Consider the following 20,201-nt stretch of genomic DNA (forward strand, 5'->3'; position numbering starts at 1 on the left):
ATGAATGGGATTCCTTACTCACAGCTTTATCTATGTACAGGTTACTTGGTTCAAATGTTGAGCTGTATGTTGTAAAGCTGGAGAGATTATATTTCTGTTGTTTAATGAATTATCAGTCAGTATCATAAGTTTATAGAAATGTCAATCAGTAGTAAGTGTATTGGTCTTATAAGCCATATATAGTACATATATCTTTATTACTGCAAGTATATTTTGCACTATTAAGATGCATTATGGACAGATAATTATTATCCTATTGAGTGTTCAAACATGTAAAATTATATAACTATTATGTATTTTTGTACTAATGTTTGTATTGTACAACAGTCTGTATACCTGAACCAGTTGCAGGCCATTTTGAACATTGTTAAGGCATTGTCAGCATTTTAAAAGGTCGCGCAACATTCAGGTCGCGCAATGAGTTGTGAGCAAAACTGGAGAGGTCGCGCAATAAGAGGTCGCGCAACAGTCTACTTTTGCACACCACCCTAGCTGCGCAAACAGAAGGGTATATAAGCTAGGGAACTTTTCTAGCTGAGTTAGTTTTTGGATTAGTTTTTGTAGAGTTTTGGAGTTTTTGAGGAGTTTTGGAGTGAGTTGGAGTTGGTTGAGTTGAGTTAGTTAGTAATTGAAGAAATGTATTTGTTGAAGTTGTTAAGAATTTTACTTTGGTTTTGACTGTTGATAGAAAATAAAATGATGCATTATTTTGATTTACTGCAATAAATATAATCCTGCTTTCACTTGGACTTGACTTGTTCATTTTACAGCATAGAGAAATGGTTTACTTTAAGCGAAAAAAGTGAATAAACAAAGCTTTTCAAAAAAAGAAAGAGATTTTCGTAACACTGGTGGCAGCGTCGGGATAAGAACTTTAACATGCTTCAGCGCAGGGATAAAGACTTTGAAATTTCTACTTTTGAGTGTAATGGACTTACAAAATGGAAAAGGAATTAGAATCATTGCGTCAGACTGTTTCTGTGTGCTGTTTAGAAATAGAAAAACATCTCCAAAGAACTAGTTAGTCATAGTGAAAATCTAACAAGTGCATTTAGTGATTTTTGTAACAAAGTGAATGAAATTTTAGAAATGAAAAATAATGAAATCAGTGAATTAAAATCATATAATGCAAAATTACGTGCTTTTATGTTAGACGATGACACTCAGGTTTTAGAAGAAAGTCAGTAATATGGGACCTAAGAAATCTGCTAGATCTGCATCAGCATCACGTCTTGAAAATTCAGAACTTACAATGGATTTACGTCAACAACTTTCCAGAAAAAATGATGAAAATGATGATTTACAAGCTAATTTAACTGATGCATTGGCAAATATTGAGAAATTAAATGAAACTGTCAAAATTTTACAAACTGAAAAAGCTGGATTACAAGAAATTATAGAAAGTGAAAAATGAACAATTTCGAAGAGATAAGGAAAATTTGAACAGTCTATATCATACAACTCAGATGAATAGAGACAGACAAATCCAAGTATTGACAAATGAAATTGATGAATTACAAAATATTTTTACAATCAAGAGATGTTGAACTTAGTCGCCTGCAGAACATTGCATTACGAGAAAGTAACCAAAGAAATTCTCGGGATTATAATGTTCCACTACCAAACCAGGTTCTTTTTGATGGTAAAACGTCATACACCGCATTCATACGTCAATTTGCTGTGTTGGCTGAAACATGCCAATGGAGTGATAAAGAGAGGGCATTTCGCTTGCTGAATAGTCTGAGGGACGATGCAGCAGAGTTTGTTTCAACCAGGTCAGTCCTGAAACTCAACAATCTTACAACAGCTTGAGCAATGTCTAGCAGCAAGATTTGTAGAAAGACGTTCTACAGCCTCTTATCTGATGGAGCTCGAAAATGTAAAGCTTCACTCAAGGGACAAACTCGTGGAGTATGTTGCAGATATAAAGCGTCTGGTTCGAAAGGGCTACCCCACTGCAGATGATCACACTATTGGTACAATTTGTTTACGGCATTTTATTAGAGGTCTGGGTGACTCCCAGATGGCTCTGGCTATAGGGATGAAGGATCCGACCAGTATCGAAAATGCACGCGAGATTCTGGAGACGTACTATAGTTTGAAGGATGAAACTAAGGCAAACACCAAAGTTCGAATGGTTCGTCAAGGAACAACAATGTTTCTCAAGAGCAGTTTTTTGTCTTTCAAGAAAGAAATAGATAAAAAATTTGATGAGATTCTGTCTGTCATTTAAAAAGCAAGATATGCAGCCAGAAAAATTCAAAAGAAGGGATTTATCTACTGTTGAGTGTTATAAGTGTCTATAATTTAGGTCATTATGCACGTGATTGCACAAGTCAGCAGAGTGATAAAAATAAAGCGGAAAACTAGGTGGGACTAAGGCAGACGGCCTTGCGTTAGTCCAAAATCATAGTGAAAAAGTGATAAAAATTCATTTTAATGATACCTGCAATGGATTATCTTTGTTATTACCTGTGAAATTTGGTGATATCAGTGCAAATTTAGTAGTAGATACTGGAGCAGTTGTTACTATTGTTCTTCTAATATCTATCATAGTGTGCCTTCAGATATTCGTCCATCACTGGAGAAAATTGATCCAAATTTTAAGCTTGAAGTTGCAAATGAAGGGTATCTCCCTATTTTAGGTAAAACTGTGATGAGTTTTAAAATTCATAAGGATATATTTAAGTTCAATGTGTTTATTGCACAATTCAAGAAGATGGTCTTTTAGGTCTTGATTTTCTACAAGAAAATAATTTTGTGTTAAGTGCAGAAAAGGTTTGCGTCTAAATGGAAAGAAGTATCCTACGTTGATGGAATCTTCAGTTTTCAAAGTGATGCGTGTCAAAAGTTCAAAGTCAGTCATTGTACCAGCAAATAGTGAAATGATAATAGAAGGAAAGTTGTTCTGGCGGCAAAAATTGATACCGAGTTTGGAATTGTTACGCCATTAAAAAAAGGTGATGATAGTGAAAATAGCTTAATTGTTGGCCATACGCTGGTCAACCCTCATTCTAAAAATGGTTGTGTTCCAATTCGTTTAATGAATATTAGCAATGAAAATGTAAAAAATTGAAGCTAATACTACTCTTGGATATATTGAGAATGCTGAAAAAGTTAGTTTTTGTGAGAAAAATGAGTGTTTTGTTAATGAAAAGTGTGACTCAAAGCTTCCATCTCATTTAAATGAGCTTTATGAAAATTCAGTGAAAAATCTTAATTATGATCAAAGAGTGAAACTTAAGAATCTTTTGATTAAGCATTCAAATGTGTTTGCAAAGTCACCAAATGATTTCGGTCGTACATCTGTAATAAAGCACAACATCAATTACTGGGGCAGCAAAGCCTATTAAGCAACGCCCTAGGCGCCCACCAAAAGCTTTCGCAAATGAAGAAGAGAAAATAATTAAAGATCAGTTAGCGGCCAATGTTATTCAGGAAAGTAATTCTCCTTGGGCGTCACCATTAGTATATGTCAGGAAACGTGATGGAACAACACGACCTTGGTGTGGATTAATCGTCAGCTTAACAACGTAAACAGAAAAAGATGCATACCCCTTACCTAATATTAGTGATTGTTTGGAAAGTTTAGGGGGATCATCATATTTTTCGTGCTTGGATATTTTGTCAGCCTATTATCAGATTGAAGTTGATGAGGCTGATCGCCCAAAGACAGCCTTCACTACAAAATTCGGTTTATTTGAATATTTGGTAATGCCGTTCGGATTATGTAATGCACCGTCAACCTTCAACGATGTATGGAATTAGTAATGAGAGGTCTTCAGTGGGAAATTTTGTTGATATACCTTGACGATTTGATTATTTTTGGCCGCACATTTGAAGAACATTTAGATAGGCTTGATACAGTTTTAACGCGTTTGTGTGAGTGTGGAATGAAACTGAAGCCAAGCAAATGTTTTCTGTTAAAAACTGAAGTGTCATTCTTAGGACATGTAGTTAGTAAGGAGGAATAAGCCCTCAAAGTCTAAAGTTAGTTGTATTGCAAATTGGGAAAGGCCGTACGATTTAACAACTCTGCGATCCTTTCTTGGTTTTTGTTCATACTACAGGATATATATTCGTGATTTTTCCACAAGAGCTACGCCATTAAATAGGTTGTTGGAGGCCGGACAACCATTCGAATGGTCTGATGAATGTCAGAAAAGTTTCGATGATTTACGCAGTGCATTGACTGGTGATGAAGTCATGGCATACCCTCAAGATGATGGATTATTCATACTTGATTGCGATGCGTCGAATTTCGGTATAGGAGGAGTTTTGTCACAAATGCAGTTTAGTGAAAAACTTGGACAGTGTATCGAGAAGCCAATAGCATATGCGAGCAAAAGCTTGAATAAGGCTCAAAGACGCTATTGTGTAACACGTCGGGAACTGTTGGCAGTTGTTTCATTTGTTACTATGTTTTAACAGTATTTGTTAGGACGTTCGTTCTTAGTGAGAAGTGATCATTCTTCATTAAGATGGATTATGTCCTTCAAAGAACCAGAAAATCAGATGGCTAGATGGCTTGAAGTGCTATCACCAATATGACTTTAAGCTAGAGCATCGCAAGGGAACTAAGCATGCAAATGCTGACTTTTTGTCAAGGATTCCGTGTGACCCTTGTTCGTGTACTTGTTATAATGGTCACTCTATTCTAAGTGAGCTTCCGTGTGGAGGTTGTAAAGAATGTGTGAAAAAGCATGAACAGTGGTCGGAACTTGCAGATTTTGATGATGTGGTTCCACTGGTGTCTAAGAAAGTCAAGCGAGTCAGAGGAAAAGGTGTTCCTGCCGACTTAATTAGGGACTGTTCTGTATCAGTGCTGAATTTTCTGTTTGTTTTTGCGTTGTATCTGGGAGCGTTTCTCAGGCAAATTGAACAGAAATTTCGTGGTTATGAGAAATTTGTTTCTGTGAGAAGACTTAGGGCACCGAAAGAGAAAAAGTGCGCCTAAGTCTGGTGCTGCGGATAACATTGATTTAAGTGATGCCACCAAAGAGAAGGATATGGCACAGACATCACATGCAGGAGGTCTGTACGCAAATGGTGACATTTCTTCTGAAAAAGTGTATAAGTTCTCAAATTGGGTAGGTTCATATACCACAAGTGAACTTATAAAAGCGGCAGAAAGTGACTCACACTAAATCATGTAGCGAAATATCAGTTGAAAAACGTTTGGAAAACATTGAAAAGAAAATTGACAAATTAACACAAGAAGTAAATAAAACACAATTATTATTACAGGAAGAAATACACAATAGTGCAGCTAGCATTCAAGACTATCAAAGAACTTTAACTTCACACATACAAAAAGAAATCAGACATATTCAAACAGAAAAAAAAAACAAGCAATGAGTGACTTTCTAAAATGTCTTACTGAACTTAACAAAAGTGTGTTGGAGATTGTGAATTAAATTGAAGAGACAGGGAAAACTTTTATGGGATTTTATCTAATTGAACAGTAGAATACTTATAGTTTTATATTTCATAAAAATCTGTAATGCTTATTTGTTAATTTGTTTAGTTTTGCTTATGTTTAATCTGCATAATATCATATAACACTTAGTAGTTTTTTCACATGTATTGTTTTAGTACCAATATTTTATTCTTTATTATTATTTGATTTTTATTTCAATTTCACTTAACAAGAGTTTTCAAGGTTTTGCTTCAAATTTAAAAACTTAACATGTGTAAATTAATTGGTTTTGCTTCCGGAGTAAGCAAAGTCCAAAGGTGGGAGAGTGTTATGAAATTTGAAACTAGTCTTTTACTAGAAGAGTATTCTTTTTAGGATGGTAAATCTGGACAATATTTCTAAGCTGGTTAAAATGTTTATGTTAACTTTTACTCATTTTTGTTGTAAAACAATTGAGTCATTAACAGTCCAGAATATTGGCACAGCTCTGTTATTTTTAGATTATGAGCATACCTCATATCAAATTTGGAAAGGTCGCGCAGACAAAGGTCGCGCGACACTTAAGGTCGCGCAATAGGAAAGGTCGCGCAGAATCAGCTTTCCCAGGCATGCTAGTTCCAAATATGGAGAGGTCGCGCAATAAGAGGTCGCGCAGTCTAAAAGTACAAGGTTTAAGTTATTTTTAGCCTTCAGCATCTCAATGTTGTTAACAAAGCATAATTTGGTCATATCAGATTTTATGAATGGGATTCCTTACTCACAGCTTTATCTATGTACAGGTTACTTGGTTCAAATGTTTGAGCTGTATGTTGTAAAGCTGGGAGAGATTATATTTCTGTTGTTAATGAATTATCAGTCAGTATCATAAGTTTATAGAAATGTCAATCAGTAGTAAGTGTATTGGGTCTTATAAGCGCATATATAGTACATATATCTTAAATTACTGCAAGTATATTTTGCACTATTTAAGATGCATTATTGGACAGATAATTATTATCCTATTGAGTGTTCAAACATGTAAAATTATATAACTATTATGTATTTTTTTGTACTAATGTTTGTATATGTACAACAGTCTGTATACCTGAACCAGTTGCAGGCCATTTTTGAACATTGTTAAGGCATTGTCAGCATTTTAAAAGGTCGCGCAACATTCAGGTCGCGCAATGAGTTGTGAGCAAAACTGGAGAGGTCGCGCAATAAGAGGTCGCGCAACAGTCTACTTTTGCACACCACCCTAGCTGCGCAAACAGAAGGGTATATAAGCTGGGAACTTTTCTAGCTGAGTTAGTTTTTGGATTAGTTTTTGTAGAGTTTTGGAGTTTTTGAGGAGTTTTGGAGTGAGTTGGAGTTGGTTGAGTTGAGTTAGTTAGTAATTGAAGAAATGTATTTGTTGAAGTTGTTAAGAATTTTACTTTGGTTTTGACTGTTGATAGAAAATAAAATGATGCATTATTTTGATTTACTGCAATAAATATAATCCTGCTTTCACTTGGACTTGACTTGTTCATTTTACCAGCATAGAGAAATGGTTTACTTTTAAGCGAAAAAAGTGAATAAACAAAGCTTTTCACAAAAAGAGAAATAGTTTTCGTAACAATATTTATGACAGTATACTAGTAGTTATTTTCTTTCAGGAATACGAATGTGAACTGTTGTCGGCATGCAAGAATGATGATTTGAAAGAGATATTACTAAAGAAGGCAATAAAATTGTTCATAACTAAATGCATCGAGCTTTGCTTGATGATGACAACAACTGATCCACCTATTGTTCTGTCCACTTCGGGAACCATACAAAGAACTTGACTGAAATAGATAATGATTGTGATGGTCGTAATGTTGAGAATCAAGTGCAAAATGTTAATAAAAAAATCGCGCCTTAATAAAGAAAATGCCTCTAGCATAGACAGACAGAAGTGTATATTCGATAAGGACTCCTTTAAAGAGTATACTTGTCGAGGCAAATATATGGATTTCGTCGTTTGGCCTGCATTATTTTTACATAAAGGAGGTCCCTTGCTTAACAAAGGCGTTGCACAAGGAAGAAAGACTCATTAATGTAGTTGAAATGCATTACTGATGAAAATGTCAAAAACTCAAATACGAGGGGTGTTCGGGAAGTTTAAGGACTTAAATACAACATCAACGTCATTTCCTGAAAATTCTACTCGGAAATCGTTACAATTGTTTGAATAACAACGGTTTTAACATCACTGGTGCTTACACAAATTAAGAGAAAAATGACGTCAATAGGCGATGTTGAAGTCAGGGCAATCATCAAGTTTTGTGTAGGAATAGAAAAGACACCAACCGAGACGTATAAATGATTCAAGCATCTAGTACAACAAAGAAATGCTGTAGATCGCTCGTTTTTAAATCAGCCTCCTGGGATTCGAGACGCTCGAGCATCCACCCTATAGCCCAGACCTCGCGCCGATGGATTTCCGAGTTTTTCCGGAAATCAAAGCACAGCTGCGTGGTCGACGCTTTTGATTCCGGGTTGGAATTACAAATTGAAACCCAGAAAATAGTTTCGTCATTCGACAACATCTGGTACGAGGACACGTACGACAAATGGGCCAAGAGGCATAGAAAATGTATCGCTGTGAATGGAGATTACGTCGAGAAGTGAGTCGATATGACGATCGGGGAAATTTGACGTTAACATATTTTGCACTGACGTGACGTTAGCGTGCTCCAGGTATGCTTCGGTGTATGTTTTGTTTTATTTGTTATTTACTTATTGTTTACTGTATTTCATTGTAATTTTTACAGCTGGCTGTAAAAGAATTAAATATTTTATGGTGTTTTTCTTGTTTTTCAATTCCTATTATTTATCAAATTACAGCAAAAGTCATAAAACTTCCCGAACACCCCTCGTACAAATGTAAATGTGTTTTTTTTTTTCTGCAGCCAACAGATTTTTTTAAAGTGCAGGTCACGTGTTGTATTAAATATCTTAATGATTTGAAACGAATTACTTTTATTAAAGTCAACGATTACTGGATCAGTTATTAGTATACTAGTAGTTAATACGAATTTGTTCTGTAGCCGATTTTGGTGACAGTTAAAAGCTTATTGTATTGAAACACTCACATATCCCTTTCCTAGACCTAACCAGTACTCAGCAAGAGTGTTTGCCACTGAAATTCTTTGTACTCACACGGCCAGCAATCCTAACGTGAAATGATGCACATTCTTTAAATGCCAAATGGCAGTTTCCAGATTACGTATATCGATACAAGTATTAGATAGTGTGTATTCTTAACACATAACCATTGAAGTTGTCCTGCTTTTGATTTGGATCGGTCCATTCGAAGTTTGAGGGATATTAAGTTTGATTAATATCAACGCAAAGATACAATTCGGAACTTCCAATAGAAATTTGTCCGACGGGTGTTTAAACTGACTTTGATGTACGAGTATTTTGATGACACAGGCTTTTCACGTTCTGTTCCAGCAGCTATATGGTAATGCTGATGATATTGATTCGAGACAAATACAATTATTATTAATTTCGTATTTATAACTTAAACATAATCTCAACGCATTCAAATTTCTTAAAACAGAATGGTTGTGCAATAAAAGATAGATAATGATGCTATGTCTTGTTGTAATTTGAGATCTGAGGATATCATTCAAATGTCGTTTTAGGCATGCCTATGGCATATTTGCTTTTCTTCATCTAAAATCAACATCGAGCTACCGGTTATGGCATGATCTGGAGATCAGTGTATAGATTTTATTAGATAACATGTAGTTTTGTTCTTAGAAATTTGTCTACAGCGCATATGTAATTATAAAAAAGAGTTGATAATGATAATGATAAATGTATTTGGCCATCACAAGATGAAGCAAATATATATTAAAACTGAAAGCATTTCAAAATAGATATACAGAAGAACGTCGGAATTGAAGAGACTTGTGTAAAAACGTCGACACACCGGGACTTTGATTCATAAATCGATCTCAATATAATAACAAAATTTCGAAATTAAGGGCTGTGCACTTTTAACGAATTACGGAAGGTGTAGCTTAAGGAAATGGTTATAACTGTATAGTACCGGTAGATATATCTTGTGTGATCATCAAACGATATCGGGTCTTGGAAGTTGACATGCTAATTACCTCAAGTGATTTGAAGGTGCATGAAGAAAGACTATAGATATTGTAAAAATTACAGATTGTCATTTCTTAGCTTGTATCATTTGTTGCATAGTTCATAAAATTGTTAAACATGTAGTTATTTACCTTGTTAACTGTCAGTCTTTAAGAAATATCTTACAGTGTCACTAACTATGTTACTTAATCTCATGTATTTAATGATTTCCTCGTTACATTTACACAAATTCATGGAGGTCGACATTTTTGTTGTTGTTGTTCTAGTTGGTGACTGCGATTTTTAAGTTTATGTGATAATTACTCATTATAGGACTGGCTTAACCAATAGAAAATATACCTTAATATTGTTTTGTCTATGAAACACTTCACGGTCACTCGAAATTATGAATTATTGTTATATTTAACGATTTTGCTTTTGAATAGCAAAGCTTCATTTCGAGCGTCTGTAACTCAGCCACCGTTCAGTAATCTATATCGATGATTATATGAAGATCAGCTCCTTTTCGTCATAGTGTTGTATATCAAAATGATTTTTATTTTACCAAGAATTGTATTTAATAAGTTTTACATGTATATTACTTACTGTTGATGAGTAAAAGGTCATTATATCATGAGTGGAGTCTCAGAAAATGAACGATGGCCTGTAATTCCTGCCGTGATTTCATTGGTTAACGGTCACCAGACAGTACTTAGTTCATTGGTAAAAAGGGTGACACCCCTCTTTCTAAGACTCCATCAATTGGTTGTTTTAGATCACGTGAACACAGATCAAAGCTTATAAAACGGGCGGCGACCAGTAAAATTCAGTTCCGGCAATATTTGAAAAGTCAAAGAGTATTTATACTTGATAGTATAAAGTAAGCCCGTCTAATCATCCGTCAAAATATGTCCGTTTTTATTAGTATTCGAGTGGTGTCCACTGGTATTAGTATCGGATAAGAATCTATTGACATTAATCCGTTAATAAACTATCGTCTGCAACATTATACTGTATAGATTTATTTAGATGCTGAACGTTATTTATAATTATTAGACAACATCTTCGTATAATTATAGATTTTAATGAACTGTTAAAACAATAAAACTATTGTTAACTTTAAAACTCTTCTTGTTAATTCTGACTACCGCCGGCTATTACAATATATACTCCTATGTCCTTCAAGATTGTTCCTACTGGGATTTTTACACAATAGTCATATGGAACTCATTTCAATATCTATTGTCTGTAAGTTTATTGTATGATCGACCGGATACCTTAAATATTACTTATATCAAACAGATCGTACACAGAAACCGTAGCAGCATATCTCGGAATAATAAAAGTTAAATAATGCAAAATATCTTCAAAACTTTTCGTTAGCTTTTATTGTTGATTGATCTCTGAATTAAAATGTTTTGTTTTTTTCGTAGAAAATGTCATTCAATTATACATGTACCTACACAGATATATCCGCCACCGGAAGGACCTATTTTGAAGCGCTTATCACAATGATGCTTAAAGATTTCCGACGAAAATGCCGCAAATCTATCAATGTCACATTTATCCTATTGTATATGCCACAACCCACCCCTGTGTCACTTTACAATAAGTAAACATGTATTCAACTTAAAGGAGGTGAAAGTGGTGATTAAATTACCGGTTATTGTGAGGTTAAAGTGACTATTGTAAAAATAAACTTAAGAATGTTTGGATCTTAAAAGTAAGTAAAATCCTTAAAACGCATATTTAAATGGATTAAGCTGTATTAAAAGGAAATGGTAATTGTTCAAAAGATATTTTCTGTTGTTGTTTTATTTTTATCATAGCCATTAAAATATATACGAATGCTATTAGAAAGTAATCATTTAAACACATTAGTGTAATAATATGTACCTGAATAACTTTTCTTTAGGACTGAACGCCAGTAGCTAACCTGCAAGCGACCCTCCATTGCCACCGATTAGGCAACTTACTAAACACGAAGCGTTTAAAAACGATTATTTCCTTTCAAAAATCATTTGGTTTATATAACCAACTTAACGCTTCAACATTGCATATGCTATATTAAGTTCAATTTAATCGTATATTAGTAACAAGGACTTTGACCGTAAGATAGGCTTCAATTCAGATAATCGTATGTGGCCATCGTGGAAAAGTGTATACATCGTCAGCTCGTTCAACAAATCAGGAAGTTGATTTAAGCAATACGTCTCAAAATGGGCAAAAAGAAGACAAACATGGTAAAATAATAGCAGTTAGTGACAATGATATATAATATTCATTAGGAATTTATTGTAAACATAACGTATAACGACAGTAGTTAAATTACTTCCTGTTTCGATTTGCAGAGTAAACCGAAACAAAGATCCAATAACCAACCGTCGAAGAATGCCACAAAAATGAACGAAGATCCTGAAAACCTTCCAGATGGAGGAAATAAAGATCGGAAAACAGCATGTAAGTTTGTAAAAATATATCAAAGCTTTATTAAGTGAAGTTGGTCAATTTTTGGCAGTCATTATCAATAGGTTTGTCCAGGTTTCATTCTACAGTTTCTAATAAAAATCAGACATATATTCTCCTAATTGTATACGGTATTTTACTTTATCATACTCATTATCACTTGAGTTATTGAAATTAATTTAAATAGACATTGAATTAATCTATATAGACATTGAATTAATCAATGTAGACATTCAATTTATCAATGCAGACATTGAATTAATCAATGTACACATTGAATTTATCAATGTACACATTGAATTAATCAATGTACACATTGAATTAATCTATATAGACAATGAATTAATCTTTATAGACAATGAATAAATCTATATAGACAATGAATTAATCTATGTAGAAATTGAATTAATCTATGTAGTCAATGAATTAATCTATAAAGACAATAAATTAAACTATATAGACATCGAATTAATCTATGTAGACATTTAATTTATCTATATAGACAATGAATAACAATGTACTCTATATAGACATTGAATTAATATATGTAGTCATTGAATTAATCTATACAGACAATTATTTAATCTATATAGACATTATCCCTAGTAAAATACTATTACCAGAGACTTGGGTCATTGTATCTATAGGTTTTTATTATACTGTGAATAAGTACTCATGTAACAGTTTAACGACATTGGTAGAATGTTATAAAACTTATAATGAGCATGATATTATGCAAAAACTAAATTAACATAAGGGAATTTTCCGATATACATGTTTAAGGACACAACCACTTTCTGTCGTGAGCCTGGTTTTGTGTGCCTTAAAACAATACAACATTATAAAAAGTTTTAGTCACATGGTTCACTTCAAAGTAAGGAGAACCCATTGCCCTATGGGAAATTAACATTACAAAAAAGTGAGAGGTAATAACATATAATATTATATGATACAATGGAACAAAACATTTTCAGTAAATATCACACTTTATTCTGATATTCAGGGTACAAAATACATATACATTCAGTACTGTACTTGAAATTACAAAGTTTTGTTAAAATGTCCAAAGATGTGAAATAAAGTGGTCATTTAACATTTTTGAGTACACTGCTTAATCTTTTTGACTTGTACACAGCTGCAAAACCTATATCAGACTCAGCTTCGTCCAATATATTTTGACGAGGAGTACCAGGTCTCCAAATTTATAACATTTAACCCGTTGTTGCAGGATTCTGAGTACATGCATTAATAGCAGTGAATGTGCATTGTTTTACATAATGGTACAAATATGATATCGAACTTAGTGACTTTTCCTTCATGTAATATCTTCTAGTCTCAGAATATGGTATATATAGTTTGTATAAACGTAATATACCTGAACTTTTAATAGATGACATGCAGATACAAATAGTGATTTTCAGGTTTTTGTAACTTTCAACATTCAAGTTCTTCGTTTTTTAAGGTAATGAAGAAATGTAGGCAAACATAACTGGTAACCAATGTAAACACCGGTCAAATATCAAATCAAATTACCTGAAATTGGTGAATACTAGGCAGTAAATATGAAAAGCAATTGGCACGAGGAAGGTACATGAGCTAATAAAATGCGGTCTGAACACGATGTGATTTTGCCTTCAGATATTTTTATTCAAGTGAAATGTAATTGTTTGAGTAGATTGATATTGTATCTTAGAGCTGGCGAGTAGATTGACGGGGTTAGTACTAGTATCAAAGTACTGTTTCAGAGCATCAGTAGGAAGATGACGGGTTGCGCAAATATTTAAATTCAAATGTGTTTTGTAAAAGGTTCATGATACATGAAAACATAAGTTCTTTTCCCGGTTAAGGGCACTTAAACTTGTGTCTATGATCGAGCAAACATATGTGATATCTGCTGGCTATTACCTATCTCATTTATCTACGGTATCTTCCATTACAAACAGGATTTTGAATATTGTTTTATACATTACATAAATAAAGTGTCTTTCTAACTATTTAATGTTGCATACTCTTTATCTGAACATATAAATATCATGATAAATTCACACATTTAACTCTGGTTAGTTGAAACAAATATTTCACAATATATCATTGCTTTATCTTATTAGTATACATCTTTATGACTTGGCGATGTCTATTACAGATAATTTAATTCTAAAAACTATTCTATACATTTCTCGTAAAATCATCAAAAAGTTAGTATTACCAATGAATGTTTCTTCAGGGAGGAAAATGTATTAACCTGTTTATGTTAAAACAAAACATCGGAGCATCATATCTCTAGAAACGTGTGTCACGACCTAAATGTTTGACCCCATATTATCGATCCATAAATAACACAATTAATATATTTAACGTTCTATCATCCAAAAACATGACATATATTATTTCTAAATTATGAAATAACTCTATATTTTGAATAGAATGGCCTAAAAGCGTTTCAAGGCTAATTTAAAACGAATTAGGAAAATATCGTATGCTTTGCCATGAAAATGTTGGAAAATAACATGTGGAAATAAATGCTGATAATATGCTAGCTCATGATAAAAATAGACCTTAAAGATCCTGTAAGTTAATTTTGTATGGTTTTATATCATAAGTATAATGCTCAAATGAATATTTATCAATATTGTAAGTTCCAAAAACCATTATTTGTAAAGATTCCATGGTAATAAAAGGAGGTAATTAGAAATTTATTTTCTATCAAGTCTAAGTCAAAATTTTCAATAAGAAATGAATGCATATATTTTAATGATTACATATAATGTGAACAATTATTTGCAAAACATATTTTACATATTCTTCGATGAAAATTGTTAACAAGCATAATTATATACATATATAAAATTTCACTTAAACGTGGTAACAACCTTAATTAAACACATACAGGATCTTAAATCGTTTTAATTTCAATAAAACATTTTTCTCTGGACAAAATAATTTTCTATCAATGATGCTACATGCATATTATTGCATAATAAAAATTTCATTTCAACAAATGGGTTATTTTCATTTTTACTTTATCAATATATAGCATCTGTCCTTTAACTGCACAGAATAATAACATGATAATTAATATACTGTCATGGATACAGTGTTTTGAATAAAATGCAATCGTAATGTACACTTTACCATACTGTGACTTAAATCAAAGTGTGAAAATCAAAGCCTCTTTATCTTCCAGCTCCACGGACAGTTAACTGTTTAATTTATTTTGAATATATATCCGATTTTAAAAGTCGTATGTATCCTTCATTTCAAGTATAAATGTATGGTATTATATAACACAAAACCTTCATGTCATGTTTGTTAGTTTAATTCGTAAAATCTAATTTGGATAAGATATAAATTATTTTATAAAATACTAGTTATGCATCAGGAGTTTATTATGTAAAACTGTTTGTCTTTATAGGGTGGAAGTATATACGACATCCATCAATGATCATAGATTCAATCACCAGCAGTATTATTTGGATACAGGTACTTGTGTACCAGTAAGTATACAAACTTTTCAAAGAAGTGAAATGGATTTTTGCAGTTGTCGATTTTTAAAAATAATCAATTGTTACTTAATATTTTCAAAACTAAAATATACTCCTTTGATAGATTTTATCTGTAAGTTAGTTAGTTCATTTGTGTCAGCTTAGACGCTAAGCTACAAGAAAAATAGATTTTACAGTTGTCTGTATTACAGTGTGAAAAGCTAGCCGATACTTGTCGATCTAAGCACATCAAATGAGGCCCAACCATCACCTGACCACCTGGTAGAGACCAGCTAGAGACTCAAAACCTGTGCCGACATTTATTCTTTTAAGCTTTCGTTAGGTGGAAAAATGCATATGTAAAATTGTGTCTCTGAGTATACTGAGGGGATAGCCGGATAGAAGGCTTGGCCTTATACGTTGTTTAATATCTTTTAAATTGTTGCTTTGGTTGAATGGTGAAAAATCTCTCTTTTCAGGAAATGTGCTAGAAGGATGCCATTGTTTCTGAAAAGTAAAGCAGACGACCTAGATCAACAAGTAAAGAAACTTAATGCAGTGATTGCTGAAAACAAAACGGAAAGGACCAACATTTTGGAAGATAACAGAAATCTTAAAGAGAGGAACTCCGAACTTAATGACAAAAACAACAAGCTAATGGACAAAAACGAAACAATTGAAAACGAAAAGAGGGAACTACAAGAACACAATTTGGAACTCAGAAACGTAAACGACGAACTAAATAAAAACTTCAAGAAACTTGAAGGAAAGTATAAACAGTTGATAGAAACGAAAGAAGCAGTGGAGATTGAAAACCAGAAGCTAAACGAATTCATTCAAGATCTTTCTAAGAAGGAACAAAAATTTAAAGCGGTGAACGAAAATGAGAAATCGAAGAACACACAATTAGAAGGTGAGCAAATGAAACTTCGGAAAGAAAATGTCGGACATATAAATTGTAACAAGGAACTAACAAAGAAAGTTTCTGACATGGACCAAGAAATTAAAAGTCTTGAAGAAACGATTAACATACACGTATCTGAAATCAATCAAGCATCTGACCACATTCATTCCCTGGAAAATAAGATTGAATGTAAAGAAAACAATATTCAAGAGTTGCGTGGATACATCAGTAGTTTGACTGAAGAGAATAGAGTTCTAGAAGAAGAGAAACAGGACGCTCTTAGAAGGTATCGTTGTGATTTGTTATGATCTAAGTCTGACTGTTAATGACACTTTTATCAGCTATTTGATTAATTAACATTTCTGAAATAGCATGTAACTTCGCCATTCCTGTAAAAAAGGATTATTTACTTACTTTATTATCTGTTGAAAGCAAAGGTAAGTCCTAAGAAAGAAATCTATATGTAATCTCATATATGGACATACCTTTTTTAACAATAAGGTAATTGGTTTATTCAGATTAAGTGAGCAAGTGTCAGTCAAACTTCGGGACAATAACCCTAACATCGTGGACCTGAGCGACCCGTGTCGTGCGACGAAACTGGCTGTAATGTTAGGAGAGTTGTTTGAAAACGAATGGACTAATGCCTTTAGTGTCCTTGAAGATGACCTAACAGAGGAACATGCAATTATAGTGCTCCTTGATACTGTAATGGTATGTTCGTCATTGGTTTTTCAGTCACCATAATATTAATTCACAAACATATTTTATGTTAATATATTCTATCTAGTATATATAAATATTCCCATTAAATGAGAAAACAAAGCTTTTGATATATTCTGATCGGACCATACTTCCAATTGATATGATCACATACACGGTATTTGTATCATGAACCTTAGTTTTGAAAGGGCTGTGCGGTGTTTAAAATCAAATCATCGTAAAAGTGTCGAAACAATTATGCTGTTAAGTTCTTTATATTATAATGTATTAGCAAAAGGAAATTATACACGATATTTACACATTTCGATATATGCATAATATTACTTACTAACAGAAATGTCCGTATAAGCACGTAGATATCCACGTGATTATATGGCACGTAGGTTTTCTGTATGAAATTGTTTTCTTCATATTTACACCTTTCTTGCAGTTAGCGTATAACTTTTGTGAACAGACGGTCGACGAACCATGGAAAACACTAGTGTACTGGTTTCTTGATGAGGTATCTCTTTAAATATATTTTCTTATTAATATTTAACCAGCCTACATTGGAAACGTAAACTTCCTTGGAAAAGACAACATTTTACATGGATAAGACCTAGTCACGTATGAATGAAAAAGCGAAAAGTGCACCCCGAAAATATATCGTTCTCGTTATATATTATAAGTAAAATTTGTTAAAAAACATAAAATAAAGTTATGCAAAATAAAACGGATTTTCTTTTGTTGCAGAATCTTCCCGGAGCTCAGCAAACATCAAAATGGTTAAAGGACAGCCGAAAAGTCAATGTTCAGAAAAAAGTGCCTGAAGTCGATAAGGTAATGCTAAATATGATGTTTACGGTATTTATTTGTCAATGTGTCTTTTTTCTTATTATTAATTTATTCATGAAAACTCAAAGTTAATTTGACTTCACGGAGTATATAAACTTTTGGGGTATAAAGCTGGATACCGACATAAGATATTCAAAAAATACAATGTTCTTAAATATCATAAATGATTTGATTATTTACATGTTTAATAGAATCCCGATTTTTTTTTTCTATAATTAAGTTGAGTCCTTTTCCAAATACATTGTACATGTATTTTCATTTATATCTGTTTTATTTTTCTTTTACATAGATTTTCACTGAGAATGTGAGTAGAGTTTGTGATGACGATAAGTTGAAATCACTTCTGTCCAATGAAAATCTTAGTACATATTTCACAAAATGTATCGAGCTTTGTTTGCTGATGGTAACAACTGATCCACCTGTTGTATTAGTATGTCCCGGATGGAACGTCATTCACATACAAGATCTACTGTCAGAAGAACAAGGAAACGATGACAAGAAACAAGACATAAAAGAAGACCGAACAAAAAGCGAATACGTTGCTACTGGCAACGACAATAATGTAGTCGACGCTGCTCTAAGTTCAAGAAATTCACATGATACAAGCAATGCTAGTGAAGATTCGGAGAAGAATGCAGAAACAGTTGTAGAGAATTTGCCATTTGATAGTGACCTATTTGAAGTGTACAAGTATACTCGTCGTGGTAAATTTCAAGACTTCATAGTTTGGCCAGCAATGCGACTTCACGAGAATGGTCAATTGCTAAGCAAAGGTGTAGCACAAGGATCTAAGAATAGAAGCAAGAGTCATACAGCGTGGAGTTGGGTACATTGTTAATAGAATATATGCACTGTTTTAATTCATTTATCATAAAACCTTATTGATATTTGGATTATGACTATGCGTGAAATATGAATAAATTGATGTACAAAGATCTTTTTTAGATCATTGTCCAAACTGTCTTAATCTTTTAATTTATTGGATTATATATTTATAATGATTAAGCTAATTCATTATAATGAATATAAGCAAAATCAGCTTAACTTTACCTGATGTAATGATATCTATTAAAATACCAAACAAATATTTAGTTGATAAGTGTACAACAGCGAAGAAACAAAATTAAAGGGACATTATGCCACAGAAACGAACAAATTCTTACTTGCAAATGTTTAAATAATGTTTAATAGCATATAACTTGACGAAAGAAGCGTTGAACTTGAAATAATTTGTCATAAATGTAGCAAAATGTAAACAAATTGGTATTTGACTCCCATACAAAATAATAAATGACTTTACTTGTACTTATTACCAAAAACAACATAAGATAATCCTTTCTTAAAACGTAGTTATACTTGTATATAAATAAAAATCCACAATGCTTGGTAATAGGATATTATTTAATTAATTGTGTAGAATGGGTTATTGTCTTCTAGAAAAAAAATGTGTCGCCTGAAATATCTATGATACCAGTTTTAATTAAACAGGATATATCAAAATTGTTAAAACTCATTTATATTTAAAAAAAAACGTATTATTTTAACTTTATGGAACAATAGGTTTGAATTAATTTTTTTTCTTTCTTTCGAGAAATGAACTATTATCCACAAAAGAAGCCGAGACTCTTTATAAAAAAGATTTTGTAGAACGTTTGTAAAGTTCTTTTTGACAAATACTTAAGCGAAAGTTCACCATATTGCAATTTTTATTTTGATCTAAGCAGAGTATTCAGGAATCTCGATGCGACTCGTCGTTTCTTCTTTACAACTTGAAACAAGGCAGTCATGGGAACATTTAAAATTCATTGACTGTCATTAGGCCTTGAATGTGATCATTTGTGCCAAGTTATTTGAGAGAAAATAATTCAGCAGTTTAAAACCTATGGAGCGGGCATGGCAATGTTATAGACGGACAGATTAACAGTCGGGTGGACAGACAGCGGTGCCATTCTTATATCCTGTTGTTCCCCGCTAAGTGGCAAGGGATCAAGGAAGGTAAATTCTGTATTTTCATATTAGCACCTTTGTATTGCTTACACACATAACGGCTTTCTTCGAAACTTTACAGAATTATATTCTGGCGACTTAAAAATCGTCGTGATATTCAGCCCTCGTTTGACTGAACATGGCTAAATTACAAACTTTCAATAAGTTAACGTTAACTCTCTGTGTTAAAGGATTATACGGATTTTATTTAACTGGCAAATATAGTCTTATTTGCTGATATAAACAATGTACTTTGTGTGTTATTGTTCGGTTTTTATAAAATGAG

General features: G+C 32.8%; 1 protein-coding gene across 2 annotated transcripts; it reads left to right on the forward strand.

Moving 5' to 3' along the window:
* Positions 1–11,222: 11,222 nt before the first annotated feature.
* On the forward strand, positions 11,223–19,396 carry LOC132715017 (uncharacterized). Of its 2 annotated transcripts, none has more exons than XM_060697999.1 (8): positions 11,223–11,301; positions 11,872–11,980; positions 15,399–15,480; positions 15,948–16,658; positions 16,891–17,086; positions 17,526–17,597; positions 17,828–17,914; positions 18,219–19,396. In XM_060697999.1, the coding sequence occupies exons 1-8, from the start codon at positions 11,299–11,301 to the stop codon at positions 18,765–18,767; spliced, it is 1,809 nt and encodes a 602-aa protein (XP_060553982.1). In that variant the 5' UTR covers positions 11,223–11,298; the 3' UTR covers positions 18,768–19,396. The 2 variants fall into 2 exon arrangements, with proteins under 2 accessions (XP_060553982.1, XP_060553975.1); XM_060697992.1 differs by lacking the exon at positions 11,223–11,301 and adding an exon at positions 11,633–11,763 and having other exon boundaries at positions 18,219–19,395.
* The last annotated feature ends 805 nt before the right edge of the window (positions 19,397–20,201 follow it).

Source organism: Ruditapes philippinarum, unplaced genomic scaffold (genome assembly GCF_026571515.1).
Source record: "Ruditapes philippinarum isolate M1 unplaced genomic scaffold, ASM2657151v2 ctg9563_1_1_1_1, whole genome shotgun sequence".
Taxonomy (NCBI): domain Eukaryota; kingdom Metazoa; phylum Mollusca; class Bivalvia; order Venerida; family Veneridae; genus Ruditapes; species Ruditapes philippinarum.

What these genes read in the sequence shown, in the direction of transcription:
- LOC132715017 (XM_060697992.1), top strand. Translation starts at nt 11,740, where the DNA reads ATGGGCAAAAAGAAGACAAACATG. An exon ending in GCAAAAAGAAGACAAACATG is followed by an intron (nt 11,764 to 11,871) that starts GTAAAATAATAG and finishes TTCGATTTGCAG; the next exon opens with AGTAAACCGAAACAAAGATC. An exon ending in AAACAGGACGCTCTTAGAAG is followed by an intron (nt 16,659 to 16,890) that starts GTATCGTTGTGA and finishes TGGTTTATTCAG; the next exon opens with ATTAAGTGAGCAAGTGTCAG.